This window comes from Passer domesticus, chromosome 4, assembly GCF_036417665.1.
Source record: "Passer domesticus isolate bPasDom1 chromosome 4, bPasDom1.hap1, whole genome shotgun sequence".
Classification (NCBI taxonomy): domain Eukaryota; kingdom Metazoa; phylum Chordata; class Aves; order Passeriformes; family Passeridae; genus Passer; species Passer domesticus.
This window is the reverse complement of record NC_087477.1, coordinates 52625782-52644797: the sequence shown is the minus strand read 5'-3', so window position 1 is coordinate 52644797 and position 19016 is coordinate 52625782. Positions and strand designations below refer to the sequence as shown.

The window sequence follows — 19016 nt, the reverse complement described above, 5'->3', positions numbered from 1 at the left end:
GATTTTATTAATTTTGCTGTCATATTTACACAGAAAAATCAAGAGAATTAATTTTTCTATGCTCATTTATTTATAGCTGAATGAGAACAAGTATTCCAGGGGAGAAAAAAAACACTCACGAAATTCTTCTGTAAGAAGTAACAATAAACAAGCTTTCCTCCTTCTCAGAAGGAGACAATGTCCCAGCACACACACATCTGACTGCTCAGTGTATCATCCAGTCATGGTTCTCCAGACTTCACATTCCCCTTATTTCATATTGGGATTACAAGATGTTTCTTCTGGCAGTTAGGAGACAAGATCTGTCATAGAAACAAAATAAGTCTGTAGCTACTTCATCAGTACATCAGCAAGAGTACCTATGATTTTTATTTTTTCTGTGTTGAAGTAGCCTCTTAAGTGGCATTCCACATGTACTGTCTGTTTCCAAGAAGACTCTAACCTTAAGTACCTATGCAAGTTCATCCTTACTAGGAGGCTTCTAAATCTGACTGCTCTGTGTCTAACACACATTTGTTTTACTTAGATGCTAAAAACATTTTAAAAAAAATCCTGAATTGCATTAAACTAACACTGTTACACACCATCTGATCTTCTCCTCTTCCTGTTTATGGATCTGCTGGTTTCACTTCCTTGTTTCTGTGCAGTGGGATCCTCTCTCTGCAAGCCATGTCTGTCACTTAGTGAGTTTCCAGACTGTCCTCTCAGTTTCATTGTCTGAGTGTGCTGAATTGTCCTGAGGAACTTGGCACATTCCAGAAAGCCATAATCCAGTGCAAGGTCTGCTGCTGTCTGCCCACTGTTGTTGCACAAGCTGAAATACAGAATTAACAATAACCAATTCAACTGGAATAATGAGCAAGTGCTGATTAAGTGGTGATTTAGGCAGGTGTATAAAAATAAGTACTGAGAATCAATACCAAGAAGGTTTGTCAAGGGTAGCATACAGCTCATACAGGGGGAGGGTATTAAATACAAAAAGGAATAATTATTTTAAATAAATTTGTCATCAGACTATTACTGGCTTTAGCATATCAGAAAGACAAGAAAAGGGTGAGATGATGATCAGGAGTTTCTCAGCAGTTATCACAGAGGTACATAGCTACACAACAGTGTGTTAGCATGTGGTCAGTGCTCCTTTGGTGTTTATGTCAGTTTTTAATACTCCTATGCTATATTTGCAGCCTTAGCACGTGTGTTCTGAGCAAGTTAAATGTACTCTGTAAAATGCACATCCTTTGATGCTCTTACTGAAGTTACTAAACGTTGCTCAACTTACTCAATTTTAGCATCACCAGCAACAAGGAGAGCAAGACATTCCAAACTCCCAGCTTTTGCTGCTTTATGTATTGGGGCTTCTCCAAGGCAATCCTAAAAACAAAATTTATATGTAACAGTCATTTGCAAGAAGAGGAGTAGGATAAAGCTGTCTTGTTCTCAAAAATGACTGTTTATGTACACCAGTCTGTTGTGAGCTGAGAGATTAAAGGAATATAGCAAGTGTAGTAATGGCAACTACCATTAAATGTCTAATGTATTCATCACCACAAAGCAGAAATGCTGTCTCCTGCAGTACTCATTGTTTAACCTTTGCCTTCTAGAAGATAACTTACACAGAATGCCCTCTACACAGACTAACAGCATCTCTTAGCACCATTCAGGTGACCAATAGCTTGCTACCAGCTCAGAGGTATAAGGGATTCAACTAAACAACTCAAGTAAGAATCCTTACATTTACTCGAAGTAGGGACAAACTTTGGGAGGAAAAATAAATACTCAAGTTGTCTAAAAGAATTAAGTTGTTTGGACACCTGCATGCACCACTCTTAAGTATGAAAATTAAATTATACATTGCAAGTGGAGCTGCTAATGCAATACAGACAGGATTTCTGGTTCATGCTAGAAGTTACTCTAGAATAAGCAACCCCAGGGATCTCATGCAATACAAGTGAGTATAAAAAAACCCTCTCTTAGTTAAAAAGTGTGTCAATAATATTAAGTGGATTTACTGACATGCCGGATTAGAAGTGGAAGGAATAAAATGTATGTGGTTTTTACCTGTTGGTTCAAATTTGCTCCTGTCTGCAGCTGCCAGAGTAGGAAGAACGCTTCACCACCGCAAGCAGCCAAGTGGGCTGGAGACTGACCAGAGGCATCTGCAGGTGCATTCACACCGGTTCCTGTCTCAAATAGGTTGCTGAAATTACCAGCCTGAAACAGGATATAAAAAGAAAAAAAAGAAATGTTACTGCCAGTGTAAACAAAGGCAGGTCTCAGAATTCTGCATCACAGCAAAAAAACATTCCCCTTGCAAACCACTGGACCTTCATGTTCCTTGCAACTGCCTTTTAAATATTTTCTTTTTTGAAGAGCAGTGCAAGAAAGAGGTTTTTGGCTTTTAATCTCTTAACCAGAAATACCGATCGACAGCGCTAGTGCCCCAGCAGTAACAGCAGCAGCTCCAGGCAAACACCACCCCATTCAGTTCCGCAGCTGGGCTCCCTCCCGGCCAGACAGAGCCACAGACAGACCGTCCCGAACCTCACCTCTGCGCTGCAGTCCAGCATCAGCATCGCTCCCCGTTCTTTGCTGGGCTCGGGGCTCTGGGGCCGGGCCCGCGGCGCGGCTCCGTCCGTGCCGCCTCCGGGCCGGCCGCGACCGCCGCGCCCCGCCCGCCGCACGTAGGCAGCGCCGGCCGCCGCCCAATGGCCGCCGCGGGCTCCGCGGGGCCGCGGCCCGTGGCGGGGCGGCCATGTGGCGCGGGGCCGCCCGGCACGTCCCGCACACACTCGGCAGCGCCCTCCGGAGCCCCGGGCAGCCGGGCAGCGGCTGCTGCTCCGGCCGGGAGCGGGCGCCGCTGGAAGCGCCGCTGCCGCCGTCAGCCGGAGCCAGCGAGCCCTGAGCGCGGCCTGGGGTGCGCGGGGTTGTGCCGCTGCCGGGCGCAGCCGCCACAGTGCTTCTGCCCGCGGACCTTAACGCTGCTTTGGGGAGGCTAGACCACGGCAGACTTGGATCTAGGAAAGAAAATAATAGGGAATTAATTTAGATTTTTTTTTTTTTCCCAGAAAAAAAGAAAAAAAGAAAAACCGTAAGTCAGTAAAAAGAAATCTGTTCCATCGTCCTGCCCAAGCTCTGCCACTAGGCCTGGCAGGACGAGCCATGCTGTGAGGCCCAGCTCTCGCCTTCAGCACAGACATCGCAGCAAGTTCATCAGCAGGCTGAGCAGGATGGAATCGGCAGTGGTGGATCTGGGCACTGCCACCTGCTACATCTCTGCTCAAAACACATTTGCAAAAACAGAACTTTGATTGTCACTTACCCGAGCTTGAAATATCCTAGAGAGGGCGAGTGTCCAAGGTGCACAGTTCTGTTCCCTTAGCACGACGGTATTTCCTTCTGTGTCAAATACCTACATGTTTGTTATGGAAGTTCCTCATAATCACTACTATCATTTAAAAATAATTGAAAGTCATGTATTTAAAAAACAAATAATAATGTCACTGTTTTAATAAACAGAGATAGGGAAAAAGAAGCCTAACAGTGTTCCTTTAGGGCATACATAGTTCTGAAATGAAATCAGAAACACAATGAAATTACCTTCTGCTTCTCCTTTGGGAAAGCTAATATAAATTATTTGAGTGCACTAAGAGCATATACAGTACATTTTTTAAAGGTGTAAAAATCCAGGTAAATAGGCTGTGATCAGTTCAGCAGAATTTTTTCAGTAAGTGACAGTTTTCTCTTCTCTTTTGTATGGAAAGAAGCACACTGGTGTAATTACAAAATGTTGTATTGGGTTTTTCCCTTAACAGCTAGCCAAGCAAATTAGTTAACAAACAAATAAAATTCCTACATTCCTAACTATGCTTTGCTAGGGATGAAATAGCTTTATGCAATTTTAAAGATTCTTTTGAAAACACACATATCCAGAATTAGCTTAAGACTAAATAGTTTTGCATTGCCAAAGAGGTTGTGTTTTGGTACATTTGGTTTTATTTTGCTTTAAAGCTCCTTCCTCCCTACATTACCTCAGCAATTCAGAGGTTTCAAGCTGCACCTGAGGAATCTCATCTTTCCAGCCTAGCCACCTACACACACATCTGCATCCGGCCAGCCAAAACTCTCTTCAAATTCCTGCTATTAATTAGTTCTTGTCCTTCAGGTCACATTTTGCACACCTCATTAGTGCCTGCAAAACTCTTCTGCTTTTGAATAACCGGTACTTGTACTGGTATAAACACAGAAGCTACAATTCTCATCTGTTTTGTATGGGGCAGCCCCAAGTGCCAGGTAAGGACAAGGCTTCCTGGCTACAGCTGTTCTGGAACATAACTTAGAAACAATTCTTCTGTGCTTTGTATCTCAGATCACACATCTTGCATGTGTATCAATAAAATTAAATTGGAAAAATGGTTCTAATAAATGTGTAAGCAGTCAGATAAACCGAGGCGTACTGCATCAAAAGCAGCCATGCAACGCATTATTAGTTGTCTTTGCTGAAAGGCACTGCTGCTTTCACAGACTGTTCTTCACTCTGCCTGTTCAATCAAGTAAGCAATTGATGCTTTTTAAAAAAAAAGTTTCTTTTCCTGTAGATTTCTTTGGTTATATCATCTACACAAAATGAATCAGGATTAATTTTAGGCGTTTCTTGGTACTTAAAGTCACTTGGGACTGCTGGAAAACATCACATTGAACCCATGGTTTTAACCACACAGATCTGCAGGCATCACTCTCCTGTTTTGATTGTTGCCTCTGTCCCTGTCACTATAGAAACAGATCACACTGCCAAAAATGGAAGGATGATAATCATCTGGAAAAAATAAAAAGCTGGGAGCACAGCTAAAGATTATTTTGAAAGCACTTTCATGCATTTTGATATTAATCCCTTTTTGTAAGAGAGACAGCCAGAAGCAATCAACAGAAGTGGAAGCAATGCTTTACATTTCAGGAGAAACCTCGAACAGCATTTTCCCTCATTTATCCTTTAAAGTTTTTTAATATCTATATGGGCAAAACAAACTACATTACAGCAAACAGTTTCTGATCACTGGAAGCAGCGTGAAGTCCTGCCTGCTAGACTGAAGTGTCACGGCCTGGTGCCTTTTTCTCTGGCTTGCATTCAGAGTTTCTGCTCCTCTTGCCTATAGTGTTCTGCAGAGCATTTTGGGCTTCTGCTGTTAATTTCCGACAGACCGGGCGCTAGCAGGGATGATCCGGAGGCTGCCCAGCCCGCAGCCCGTCCCGTCGCGTACTGACAGATCTCTCGGGACAACGGCCGGAGGCGGAGCCCAGCCCGAAGGGAAAACGCCGTGGTTACATCCCCAGCCTTGCTCCTCCGTGCCGTGCGAGCCCGGGCCCAGCGATGGAGCGGCGCCGGGCGGCGGCACAGGCCGGGCAGGGCGGCGCCAGGCCCCGGCACAGCAGCAAGGGTCGCTCCGGGGCCGGCGGCGCCAGGCCCCGGCACAGCAGCAAGGGTCGCTCCGGGGCCGGCGGCGCCAGGCCCCGGCACAGCAGCAAGGGTCGGTCCGGGGCCGGCAGGAAGGCGGCACCAGTGAGGGCCGCGGCCGCGCTCCCTTCAGGCCGTCCCCGCTCGGGCCGGGCCCGGGGCTGCGCGTCCCCGCAGGAGCGGGCCGAGCCGCCGTCGGGCGCGGGGCTGCCGGGGGAGCTGGGCCGGCGGTGCTGGCTGGCGCTGCGCTGCGAGCGGCTGCCGCGGGAGCCGGAGGCGCCAGGTACCGCTCCCGCCCCGCTCGGCCGGCAGCTCCCTGCTGCGGGCGGGCGCGGCTGTCAGCTCCGGCACGGCGGACTTCACGCACACAAGGGTCGGGCTGTCTCCGCTCAGCTTTTCGGTTTTATAACAGAGCCTTGTCTTTCGTCTTAGTCTTTTGAAGAACATATTAGAAAGGGGACCCGGCCAGCTTCAGACCTCTACTGTACTTAGGCAGCTTTCACCTCTTAGGGGACAAACCCAAACGCGTGTCTGTTTTTAAGCAGAGAACCCCTCCCCTGGTGCACTCGTGGCAAAATCGGAGGAGCCGCTGGTGGAGAGTGAGGCACGTGGAGATCCTCCAGCACCTTTTCTGGATGGACAACGATACTATGAACAGGTGCTTTCCCTCTTTTGAATAAATACTATAAAGCAGACAGTTTCCATCACCTTTTCCATGAAAAAAGAAACACCTTAAAAAAAAAAACCTAAAAGAGGTCCCCTGTGCCTGTTTTGGTCCCATTAAAATCACCTGGTGTTTCCCCTAAATAAGCTACACTTTCCCCAAGCATGTAGTGAGATCTTCCAGTTCCCTCACAGGTCTCCTAAGGACCAGATAAGCAAGCAGCAGCCTATCCTTTTAGCCAACTCCCAAGCCAGGCTGGGTTTTTGGGCAACTGACTGCCCGAATACAACACACTTTGTTTTCAGTTACAGTGAGAGTGAGCCCTGACCAAGACACAGCATTCGATCTTTCCCCACCTGGGAACTGGAACTTGTTGAAATGTATTATCTTCAAGATCTCTGTCCCTGCCCAGTTTGGCTAAAATTGGTCATCCAAGTCTTTGAAAGTAAATCCTCAGGGAACAGAGTAAGACTGGCTGGCAGGTGAATGTAAACCTCAGCTTCCTGTGAAAATTAGAACTTGGTTCAGGAGGATAGAAAAGAATGTAGTACAAACACTGAGTCAGATGTTTTCAGTGTGACATGCACAGACTCAGTACTGTTTACAGTGCAGCAGTGGTGCAGTGTAAATCAGTGTCACAGTTTGCAGCAGGAACAGAATTAACTCACTCAGGCTTTCTGCTTTCTGGGCCCTGACCTTAATGTTTTCATTAATGAATTACCTGAGACTTAACTCCATGGAGCTGAATGAACATACTCCTCTGTTTCTTGACAAGCTGGCTTGGATGTCCATGATAGATATTGCTGTACATCCCTAAATTTATTCTTTGAGCAGGTTTTAATTTTCAGATTTTTTAATGTATGTCTGTAGTGCCTAAAAATGCACATGCTCATAGCACTGTACTTTTCGATATTGGAAAAAAAATCCCACTTCCTAATCACAGCCCTGTGTCTCCTTCACATGGCACTAAATTCTCAGGAAAGGTGAGATTAAATGTCACCTGTGGTGCCTCCTGTACTTCTTTTTCTGTTATTCATGACAGCTAGTTGTAAAAAAGAAATGTTTTGGTTTTTTTTCCCCAGAGTTCTTTAAAAATACAAAGCCCCACAATCAAAATGGATAAGCTCCCAAGACAATTATGATAAGATAATAGCTTGGTCAGTATTAATAGGGGACGACTGGTCATTGTGAGGACATTTGACTGACTGTTGAACTGTTGCTCGGGTCCAAGCTTTTGCAATCTTTTTTTTTTTTTAATCAAAACACACAGAAAATTTGAAGTAAAAATATAGAGAAGAATGTTTTAATTTCACTGTTGTTTTTACTTAGTGTTTATGTGTAAAAATGTTTCAGTTAGGACACCAGGCTCAGTTAACTGTTGTATTGCAGTTTAACTGTATTTTTAAACGTGGTTTCTTCTCAGACTTAATGCAGAAGCAAGTAATCTCTGATATTTAGTCTTAGGAATGAAAGTACCTCTGTTGTTGCAGGTGATACTTCCATAAGAAATGTGTGGCAGACATCTGGGTCCATGAAAGTCTTCAAACATCTGGTTTATTAGTCTTTGTGAAACCAGCCCTTAGCAGAGATGGAAAAGGAGACTGTTAAATCCTTGAGGTGGAAGAACAGCTGACCTAAGTTAAAGGATGTCAGATAGATGGGGCAGGGACTCTCAACTAGACTTTATCTCCTCAAATTAAGAAGATGACAGTTCGTGGGAGGGCAGAAAGTTTGTCAGAATGGCTTTTGGTTACCCTGCTTTCTTGGTTGTTAACTCACTCTGTTTCCTGCCAGTTCTGTGGTTGCAATTTTTTGTTCTTCATTCATGAGAGAAATATTGCAGGTTGAAAATTTGTATATATATATGAGAGTTATTGTTTGTTTTCTCTTTCCCAGGGGTTATACAAAGAAGCATTGAAGCAATTTGAAAAAATCCAGGATACAGATTTTCAAGCAATGTATCAGCTTGGCGTAATGTATTATGATGGACTTGGCACTAAAAAAGATCCTGTGAGTAATTTAGCTGCACACTTTTTATTTTTCTTCTGATATTAGCTGATAATTACTAGGAGCTTCTTTGTAAGCATGATTATTTAGTGTAGAATTACAGCCTTTTCAATTAGAGTTAGTTTCATAAAGTGCAGATGTTTACAGAGCATCATTAAAGAACGAAGGCTCTGGGTTGAGGAGGTTCTCAAAAATGGTTATAATAAAATAGAAATAAAAAAATACAGTAATTTTTATTTTAAAATTAACTTTCAAGGGATTGTGGTTGGACTTCATGTGGAAGCTATGTTAAAAATTGCTTTAATTTTTTTGCTCTTTAATACCAAATTATGTACATGAAAATAAAGTGAGTCAAAATGGAAATCAAACAATTATATTTCAAAGCACAAGATCTCTGGCACAAAGATTTTTTTAAGGTACTTTCTATTCCTTTAGCACAGATGCCAGAGATGATTGTGCTTCTGCCAGTGGTTGACAGTATTATTCTTAAGTTAGATGCCTGAAAAATTACATTTGCAAGCATTTGAAGAATTCAAACTGAAGAATTCTATTACAAAAAAGGAAGACAAAGGAATGCTTTGCTACAATAAGGAGACTTTAATTTGTTGGTGAAGATGATCTTAAAAAGTGGCATGAGGAAAACACAAGCATTGGGAATAAAAGGATGGATTATAAGACAAAAGGCCAAAATAAATGAACCAAAGTGTATATTAACAAATGGGACTCCTGTCTGGTGCTTACAGCATTGTCAGCAGAACTGAAAACATTCTGACTGGGGTTTAGAGGTGGTTTATTTTTTCTGTATGTCTGCATAATTACCACATTTGTTTACTTGCAAATAAACATTTTAACAAAGTTCCTTTCTTTCTTGTATATTACAATATGAAAGCTAAATAAAAGCAAAACCTTTTATAAAAGACTGTTTCCAGCATATTTAAAAAGGGTGTCCATGCTAAATCCTAACAGTGTAAATCTTATTTCTAAATTCTGAGGCCCAGTTGCTCATATGCAATGTTCTGCTTATTTAACATTATCAGATTTTGTCATTTATGAGTCTAAGGTATTTTAACTGCAGGGACTTCAAAGTGTACTATGTATCACTTTGCCTTCTTGTTAAGTTTGTTTTATTATTTCAGATACACTATGCAATATTAAAAAGTTCTCAGAATTCTGAAATTGAAAATGTTACAAGTGTAGGATGTGACATTCATTTACATAAGCACAATAATATTTTTGGGAAAAATTTTGTCAGTGAAGAAGAGTAATATAGTATCAAATGAGCATTTATGAGGAAATGTTTCACACTAAAAATATGCTGGGGTCAAAAATTATGGGGTTGTCTAGTAACCAAAGATCAGTTCTGCTTTGGTATGATGCTGTTTCCCAAGCTGTCCTGCCAGTATGGCTCAGCCTTTCTTCAAAGGGGAAAAAATTACCTGTCTGGCAGAAGTTAGTGCATTCTCAGGTTATATATTTCATCCTCTTCACAGTCTGAACATAATGACTTATATGGCTCAATTTTAGGGAAGGGGAGTGGAATACATGAATAAAATACTCAACTCTGATTCCCCAGAAGCAAGTCACTTGAAGTTTGCAGCTGCATACAATCTTGGCAGGGCATATTATGAAGGATGTGGTGTTAAACCTTCAGCTGAAGAGGCTGAAAGGTAAGGGCAGTCTGTGATTTTCCTGAAAAATTATAAGATTGTGTGTTTCTTAAACTTTGTTGTCCCCATTTTCTTAGGTTGTGGCTTATTGCTGCAGACGATGGAAATCCAAAAGCAAGTGTAAAGGCCCAGAGTACTTTAGGAATGCTTTATTCTATGCCATTTCTAAAAGATATGAAGAAGGTAAATCCCTACCTTTTGAAATAAAAAGTAGTCATGACTAATTTTTAATTTCAGAGAAATAATACAGTGGTATATTTGACTCTGAAAGTTGTATTTTGAGTAGTTAGACATTATCCATCCATTTAAGCCTGTGTGAACAGATAGTCAGAATTCCTCATTTTGACTCACTTGACACTGCTAGCTAAGATTATTTTTTTTTTTGGTGAGAGTAACAGCGGGAATGAGAGAATGGATTAAATTTTTATCAGCTCTGGTAACCTTCATAATTCAAGCAGGTAACACTGATAGTTCTGACTAAATGAAGCAGGTTTAAAAGCCTCACAAGGATTCTTCCTTCTTTTATGTATAAGCACTTCTTACAGGATGGTTGGTGTTAAAGCTTGTATGGAAACAGTATACAAGAAAATCAGCTAAGTAAATACATACCCCAACTTTGTGCCTCTTGTTTAGGCCTTTTTCTGGCATTCAGAAGCATGTGAAAATGGAAATCTGGAATCAAAGGGAGCACTTGGCATTATGTATCTCTATGGACAAGGTACACGTCGAAACACAAAAGCTGCTTTGGAGTATTTGAGAGAAGCAACAGAACTTGGAAATACCTATGCTCAAGGCCATCTTGTGGAATATTACTACACTAGAAAATTTTATTCAAAAGCCGCTGCACTAGCCAAAAGGTAATTTTTGTTCTATTTTTCATTAAGGTTCTTCATGCAAGACCATATAAAACAGATTTAAATTATTAATAAGATGATGGTCCTGTCTATCAAACTCAAGAAATGTTTGAGATAACGAATTGCAAAACGTATTTAACAAGAGAATAGCCAATGACAAAATGAATACTATAATGTTCTTGATTTCTCAGTATGACTGAACTTTTCCTTCTGATCCTATAAAGCAAAACAGCCTTGAACTAGAATCCAAAGCAGATGCCCACATGCAATCCTGCCTTCCTTGCCCACCATCTCCTCTAGGTTCACCATTCCCTTTAACCCCTACAGTCACAGTGTCAAAGAACCCCCAGGTTGGAAGGCAACTCAGTGATCATCTGGTCTAACCTTCCTTGGCAAGAGCACAGTCTAGACACAATGGCCCAGCACCCTGTCCAGCTGCATCTTAAAAGAGTACAAGGTCAATGAACCCACCACTTCCCTTTACTTGCTTTTCCATCTTTGGTATGCTTCTCCCTTGGTTTTGAGCAGGCTCAGAAACTTGGAATTAAGTCAAGGGGGTCTTGCTATCTACTCTCCTTACCTTTAGAGGGGATGAACAGACAGTTCATTGTGCTTCCAGGATAAGCATTCTTGAAAAATTCCCAGCACTCACTAGCTCCTTTATTCTCCATGAAAGCTTCCAAGGAGACCCTCCCCACTGTGCTGTGAGCTGAAGTTTACTATTCTGAAATCTGAAACCTTTGTGTTAATATTAATCCCCAGAGTGCTCAAAAGGATCCCAGAGCCTCAGTATTGTAATCACTGCATCCAAGGCTATCACTCACTGAGGTCCTACAAAGTAGATTTTCTTGATTTGGGAGTAGCAAGTGAAGCAGTGTCTCCTTCCTGATTGGCACATCTGACATTTGGTTGAGGCAGCAGTACTCCACTGCTCCGTTCCAGGAACTTCATTAATGTCCTGGGAGTTGCTGTATTCTTCTTGCATCTAATGCCTGGGTAGTTCAAGTCACCCATAAGATCCAGATTTTGTTACCCAAAGCTTACTTAAGTGACCCAAGTATTATCTCATTGGTCTTACTGTCTTGATTCAGAGGTCAGTAACAGATGCTTAGTGTAAGATCCCTCTTGAGATGATTCCTCTGATCCTGACCTAGAGGCATTCAATAGGGCTTCCAGAATTGCCATAGTTTACTTCTCCACATTCAAGGTTCTCCTTAATTCAGTCCATGACTCGTCCTCTTTTTCTGTCTTTACAAAACAGCCTGTAGCCATCCTTCACAATCATTCTGTCATGTCATGTGAGTTGCTCCACCTTGCTTCAGTTATTCCTGTGGCTGTGTGACTTGGAGTGGGTGCAGAGCTCCAGTTCCTCCTGTTTGGTCCCAGCTGTGTGCACCATACACATACACTTGAGGTGGTTGTCTTCTGGTCCTCATCTGGGAAGCAGTTAAGGAATATTTGGTTGCTGCTCTGGTTGGCCTGGTTTATTCCCCAGTTGATTGGAACATGGTACAAGTGCAATCACTTCAGCTCCACTTCTGTATCTTGAACTAGTCAAGCAGGACAAGAGCAGTGTTGGCAGAATGTTCTAAGGCTGATGAACAGCACATTTCTGTGACAAACCTCCAGAGTTTACCAGTGTATTGATAGAAGTTCAATCTGTCAATCAGATTATTGACTTGATGGAAATAAGATCCAGATAGATTGACTGTTTGCACACTGCTTGCTTTTTGTCTACATAGCTTCTGCTGCACAACAGCAGCCATGTCACAACTTAACCATCTTACAGAAGCTGCACTACATGCCACTGAGTAGCAGAAGCTCTGGCTAATTCAGTAGTTCAGCTATGGATGCTGTCTGCTCTACTCCACGCTGAGAAGGACTGTTTCTCTCTGAATGCTGCTTTTCTTTCTTTTGCACTGTCAAACTGGAGCGATAACTGCTTAGTCTGGTCTAGCCTGTCTCACTGGGAATGAACCCCCCCAGTCAATGCTGCATGGTAGATTGTCGAGACAAATAAAGAGTGCACCTCATCAGCTGCAACTGCAATTGAAGAAAATAGCAATGAGATCCCAGAGTATTGTCAGAGGTGACCATTTCTGAAGTAAAATACTGAAAGCATACTTGAAACAGTTACACTTAATTAGAACTGAAGATAGCCTTGAGGCAAAAATCTCAGCCGTTCAGCCAGTAAGATCAAGCACTGATACCTTTTCTGCTAAAATTTGTCCATCTAGGTTCGTAGCAAGTACATTTGTTACATTATATACAAGCATAAAACATTATGTGACTATGTACAGTATAACCTTGCCTAATATTTGGAGTCTACATTACCTACTAATACTTCACTTCAGATAATTCAGTTATCCCACACAGTTGTACTTACCAGTTGCTGTGGTATGCTCTTGAAGTCAGCTGTGCTGAAATAGAATTTTTGCCTGACTTGACTGGATATCATTATTTGCATCAGCATTCTACAGATTATCTTTTGGAAAGGAAGGGGAATATGTTACGTATCAGGAACAACAAGAGGTAATATGTTACTGTTGTTCTATTTTAACGTTCTTGCTAGATAAGAACAGTTGTGTTACTGTGTTTGTTAATGGACTGAATTAGGTGGAAGAACATCATTCCCAACACTTCCAGATGATCTAGCAGGCACTGATGTGCAGAAGGTCATTTGAGAACAATCTTTCATAAACACTCATTTATAGGAAGCACCTATAAACTGAAATCACTTGCACTTTTCCTTCTTCTGTCAAGTCTGTGACTTTGACACAGCTAAAATCATGCGTAAAGAAGCATATAATAACTGTTTGGTACCTGAAAAGGATATAGGGCTTGGGGGTATCTGTTTTAAGACAACAGAAAAAAAAATCCCACTTAGCTATAGAATTTTCTAATATTATAGTGATTATACTAGATAATTTTTAGCTTGATAGTTAAAACAACATTCACTTTGTCCCTCTGATTCTTAAAATCATTATTAGTAAAAACATACTGAAACTAAGATAACAGCAAGCACGCAGAAGAAAGGAAATAATTGAGCTGAGACAGTGGTAAGTGGTTTTCCTGACAGAGTTTTGTAACCAGGGGCTCTCATATGTCCAAGATTTTCAGATTACTATAATTTGCCAATATCCTTGTAAGAACTGAAAATTTTAGAATCACAGAATGGTTTGGGTTGGCTCTTTAAAGACTGTCTAGAGCTCCAGGCCCTGTGCTGTGGGCAGGGACATTTCCCAGTACATGAGATTGTAGTGAAATAAGAGGAAATAAAAGCTACATTAAATACTACAGGAAATAAGAGTTTGCCTTTCTTCCACATACAATTTCCATAACATAATTTAATGGAAACAATTAGCATAAACTATGTTGCCTTTTATAACTAACATAACTATATTGAAAGTGACTTCAAAAGTTGTATACTTGTTTGCTGTTTAATACCACAATATTCAAGGAAGACTAACTTAAAATCAAATCCTCATAATATGCTTAATACATGTAAATTTCAGCTCATTCTGGATAACAATGTAAGCAGAAAGGAGGCATTGTCAAAGTCATATATGGTCAACTTTAATTATTTCTTGAACTAACATTATCTAACGTAATGCTCTAAATTCCACAACAGGGCTACAGCAAATGAGGACATCAGCATGCTAGCCAAGGTAACTGATTGTCATCCAACATATTTAGCCAAGGGGGCTGCTATGGCTGCTTTCTACTTGGCTAGATGCCTCCAGCTTGGCCGAGGCACAGAGAAAAACCAGCAGGCTGCTAAGACGTACTATTCTAAAGTAAGTCAAGAAAGTCTTAGAGACTGGTTTGTATCTCGTGAAATGGAGTGATGCCTTGGGTCTGAGTCTAGTCTAAACTTGCTATTTCATTAAGGTCTCCAACACCATGTTAAAAAAATATTTGCAAGAACATGTAGAGTGATAGAAATTATTAGTAGTTTAGTACTGAAAATTACTAAAAATAGCCTTGAAAATAGCCTGTCTGCCCAACTACTTCAGCAAGCAATATAACCAACAACAACAAAAAATCTATGGCAATCAACACAGCAAAGAGCAAGATAAATTAGCTAAACAATCTGAATAACTGTATCCCAAATTAATTTGCTGTCTGTCATTCTCTCACAACTGAAAAATTGTTATTTTTCCTTATACTTTAGCATCTGTAAAAATTACAACCTTTATTAAATTGGCCGTAACTGGTTCTCATGCGTATTTTTATATTTACATTTTCCATGATAGCTGAGGATCTACTGCTTTTTCTGTTCAATATATACAGGGGAAAAAAAATCAGTTACATTTTTTCCGAAGTTCTAAATTTGAAGTAAGACTGATGGAAAATGAGCTTGAGGAAAAATACTAATAATGGCCTCTAGAAGATTAACCTGTTGAGTAATATCAGTGATGCCTAAAGGCATCAAGGCAAGGCAGTTTTACCAGCTGAAGGGAATGTGGCAACTTGGCATCTGTGCTTCAGTGACTCTGTGGTTTCTGTGCATGTAGTGACCATTTGTTTCTGCATGTAGAATACAGTGTGTCCATCTTGGTGCAATCTAAATGAATGGAGAGTTATAGAAATTATAAATTATCAAGCAAATTTTGTGGCTCTTTACTCAGGGAAGTCACTGATAGAGAAGGCTTAGCAGAGCAGGTGATCTGAATACAGACATTTTAAATATTTTGTTCTCCCACTGTGAAAAATGTTACAGAGGATAGGATGAGAAGGCCATCAGGACAGGAACATAAACTGAGGTATTATGATCATTCCTAGTTAAGGCACTGAAGAGGTCCATCAGGATTAAACTGTTGCACGGCATTTTAGGAGCGTAGCCCTTCCCACTGACTTCTAAGTGTGATAAAACTGCCACAACTGAAAAGACCATGGCTTTCACTCATTATTCACTCACTGTACACCTGAGACTGGTCTGGGAGTGTCATTAATGTCTCACTATATAGAGATGGTTCCTATGACTGGTGTCATGTGTCTCTAAATCAATAGCAAAAGAGAAGCAACATAAAATAAACTAGAAAACTCCCAGAAACGGTAACTTCAAAATAGTTGTGGAGGTGTCCAGGTTTTTTTGTTTTAATTGACTGCTTAGTTCTGGTTTTGGCCTACCATTGACTCACTTACCAAGTCAGTTTTGTAAGAGATGAGAAAGAGAATGTGGGCATTGCTAAACGTCCTAAAATAGACAATGGATGTAAGTGAAACTCATCCAGTCTGTAAGCAGATTTATTTTTCTGACTGTGGTGCTGCATATGCCATGCCAACATACAGAATTTTTAAAAAATAAAGCCAAGACTAACACTATAGTCCAGTATGCTAATTTTAAATACTATTTTTTTTAAGTGGCATCAGAAAATGGATTCAAATCGAAATATGTTAACTCTTCAATACTTTAGCAAGTTGACTGTCTCAATTTTTTGACACTTAAAGACTCTGTCATATTGATAACATACAATTTTATTGTAGCTATAAACTAGAACTCTGATATTCTTTGTTTTTAAAGGCATGCTATCTGGATCCTGTTGTTGCTTCTCACCTTGAACTGGCAGCTAATCTTGGGAGAATTTAGTGTTTCTTTTAACTGTGACTGGTATATAAATATATTTCCTACAATAAACCATCATTAATCTCCAGCAATTTTAGACTGTTCATCACTTACTGCTTGCTTTTCAACTTCCTATAAGTTATTATTTAAAGCAATTCACTGATTAATTTTATCTAGAAGAGAAAGTAAAAAGGCTCTCTAACTCAGATAAGCCGAGACAGATTTTTTAAAAATCATATTGAAGACTTAAAGGTTTATTAATGACAGTTCACTGGGACAGATGTATTTTCTTCATGTCGTATTGCTACATAGCACATGAATCAAAACAAAACCAAAGAAAGATGTTTGTTTTCTTTTTGCATTTATAATATTTAAATTTTAATATTCTGAAAAGCTTGAACCCAAACTTGTCTCATGTTCACACACAGCCCACTTACAGGCCATGGCCATTTTTAAAGCTTAACTTGTTAGTGGTGCTTATACTTTCTTCCACATACTTTCTAAAGCATCTAGATTTACTTAAAAGTCTTTTTGCATATTTCTTTTGGATTGCAGAGATTCAAAATTGGAAACTGTCCAGTAGAACCCCAAGCTTTACAATTTAAACCATACCAGCTTCTAAAACTAATAAACACTACTTACAGAACTGTAGAAAAAAAGCCCCTACATTAGTATGGAAATATTGAATATACATCCCCAAGACAAGGCCTGTTTTCCTCAATTCTTCATATTGCATTCACACTGCCTCTGTATTAGAAATAGTTGGAAATCTTTTGGCTAGGAGCATTTATGTCTGAGCAATGTCAAGCTGGATCTTTTATGGAAAGACATTTTGATTAACCACTAGGAAAACTTACTGATTGCTGTGGTAAGCTTGCACATTTCTAAATGCCTGTTTACTTATGAAGCTTTGTAAGTATAGAACTTGCCTTGCTTCTTAGTATTGTGCCACGACTTGAAAACTCTTCTGAAACTGTTAGAACAGAAAGGCAGATGTTACTAAAAATGTTGATTTAAATAGATCATACAGATTGTATGTACCTTACAATACAGCCAGTCATAACTGCAAGTAGTTTTTCCAAGAGCACAACTGTACTGAATTGAGAAGACAGTAGTGAGTGTCAGCTAGGGATTTTTGATGATGTTTAATTATTTAGATGTGCATTAACATCATATGTACATATTTTTACATAAATTTAAAAAAACCATCAACCACTGAAGACAGTTTTCTTTCCTTGTATAAAATAAGAGAAAGATTTGAAGGTTATTTGAAATTGGGGCATTTGAACAAAACAGCCCTGAATAATATCAGGGAAGTTATCAGAATGGTTTAATTAAATGTCTACTTGATCATCATAGAAGCAATTCATAAGCACTAATCTCTGAACTAACATTTAACACAGGCATTCTGTTAGGACATACCAGTTTACAATACATAATTTTGACACAGACTTCAAAGCAATGTAGATACTTCTTATGAAACTAGTGCTGTCAAACCCATTGATCTGTTGTCAGTACAGCCTCATTATCAAGCTGCAATCCAGTTGTGATATTTATTGCTTACAAATGCTTCAAACTACAGGAAATCTTTGGTAAAACCAAAATTGATAAAATTTTCACAATAGCTTTACATGTAGTATTGCACAACAAGGCTGTTTCAATACACAAGAAAAAAAAAGGAATGCTCAGATCCTCAGTGAGGAGATTAGAACTGTACAACATTCATTAGTTTACCATTAGAAGCAGAATTTCTTTCCATAAATGTTTAAAATATCTTCTGGTTTCTTTCAGCATATATGAACATTTATTTTTCAATCTATATTTGAAACATAGGAGTAGTCAAATAGAACAATTTAAATGAAAATTGGCAGCTATACAGCATTTTCTGTCTACCCTACAACAGCATCAGATCTTTTCAAGTCTGTACTTCACAAAAAACTCAAGAGGAAAGAAAAATGCTAAAAATAATCATAGTCCTCAGCCCTCTATGGAAAAGAGGAAAATAAGTTTCATGTCTATTCTTGAACATAGACATTTCTCTAGTGGTCCAATTGTGCAGATTCAAACCTAAGTGGCATTAAGATGCTCTAAATGAGCTCTCAGCTCAGGACACAGTTCAGTTAGCAGCAGTTCCAGCAAAACCTGAAAAACAGAAAAGAGTTAAAGTTCTACAGGTGCCAACCAAATTTCTTGTTTCTTTCTGTAATTTTTAGAAAACCACAAATAACAGAAGCACATAGGTTTGACTACATTCATCATTTGTGCAACTACTCTTCTTTCATCCAGAAGTTTAGCACACGCCCTACAGATAACATGGGAAATGTCTTAAGGCTGAAAGGAGGCAGTGTTGAGGGCAGCTCCATTCAGATGGGGATTTCCTACCCAGTATAAAGTGGTGCTGTTCTGCCGAAGACTCCATAGCATCTTAAGCCCCAGGGCATGCACCTTCTCTCTGGTGCTGGGGCAGCGTTGTGTGACAGGCTGCTGTCTGGAGTGTGCCAGAAGAGACTGACTGTGAAAGGTGTCCAGCTGCATATTCCAACTATTCCCAGCAGCTGAGGAATAGAACTTCTGAAAGGCTATCATATCCTATGAGCCAGTCCTGGAGTTCTCCTTCTCTAGGATTCTGCAAGGTATGCTTATTTTTCTAAACTGTACAAAGAAATTAGTTTGTACCTTATGAAGTCAGGCACATAGGATGTGTCTTTTAGACAAAAACAATGCTGCTGTTAAACAGTCTTCTGTTATTCAAACTTAGTCAAGTGATCAAACCTAGAGCAACTGACTTATTTTAACAATAAATTAA

At 40.2% G+C, this 19016-nt stretch overlaps 3 protein-coding genes across 11 annotated transcripts in view; 1 reads left to right on the top strand and 2 right to left on the bottom strand.

The window, feature by feature from the left end:
* Positions 1-47: 47 nt before the first annotated feature.
* On the bottom strand, positions 48-2702 carry ANKRD37 (ankyrin repeat domain 37). The gene is made up of 5 exons (XM_064417909.1): positions 2547-2702; positions 2059-2211; positions 1280-1371; positions 585-814; positions 48-302 (listed from the first exon to the last, which is right to left on the bottom strand). Exons 1-5 carry the CDS (start codon positions 2571-2573, stop codon positions 289-291), a joined length of 516 nt encoding a protein of 171 aa, XP_064273979.1. The 5' UTR covers positions 2574-2702; the 3' UTR covers positions 48-288.
* Positions 2703-2826: 124 nt separating this feature from the next.
* LRP2BP (LRP2 binding protein) lies at positions 2827-16302 on the top strand. 3 transcript variants are annotated; one of them, XM_064417907.1, is made up of 8 exons: positions 2827-5732; positions 5995-6107; positions 8010-8123; positions 9645-9787; positions 9865-9970; positions 10421-10644; positions 14273-14438; positions 16169-16302. In XM_064417907.1, exons 1-8 carry the CDS (start codon positions 5366-5368, stop codon positions 16232-16234), a joined length of 1299 nt encoding a protein of 432 aa, XP_064273977.1. In that variant the 5' UTR covers positions 2827-5365; the 3' UTR covers positions 16235-16302. The 3 variants fall into 3 exon arrangements, with proteins under 3 accessions (XP_064273977.1, XP_064273976.1, XP_064273978.1); XM_064417906.1 differs by having other exon boundaries at positions 5992-6107; XM_064417908.1 differs by lacking the exons at positions 2827-5732; positions 5995-6107 and adding an exon at positions 7372-7603.
* Positions 8695-19016, bottom strand: part of SNX25 (sorting nexin 25) — a 95395-nt gene continuing 85073 nt past the window's right edge. For 2 of the 7 annotated variants that reach the window (XM_064417899.1, XM_064417892.1), the window contains exons 19-21: positions 11222-18352; positions 10397-10459; positions 8695-9780 (exon numbers count right to left, since the gene is read on the bottom strand). In XM_064417899.1, coding sequence (XP_064273969.1) covers positions 18278-18352 — 75 coding nt within the window. In that variant the 3' untranslated portion in view covers positions 8695-9780; positions 10397-10459; positions 11222-18277. The remainder of the gene's footprint in view (positions 9781-10396; positions 10460-11221; positions 18353-19016) is intronic. The other 5 variants (XM_064417896.1, XM_064417897.1, XM_064417893.1 and 2 more) reach the window with 5 other exon arrangements.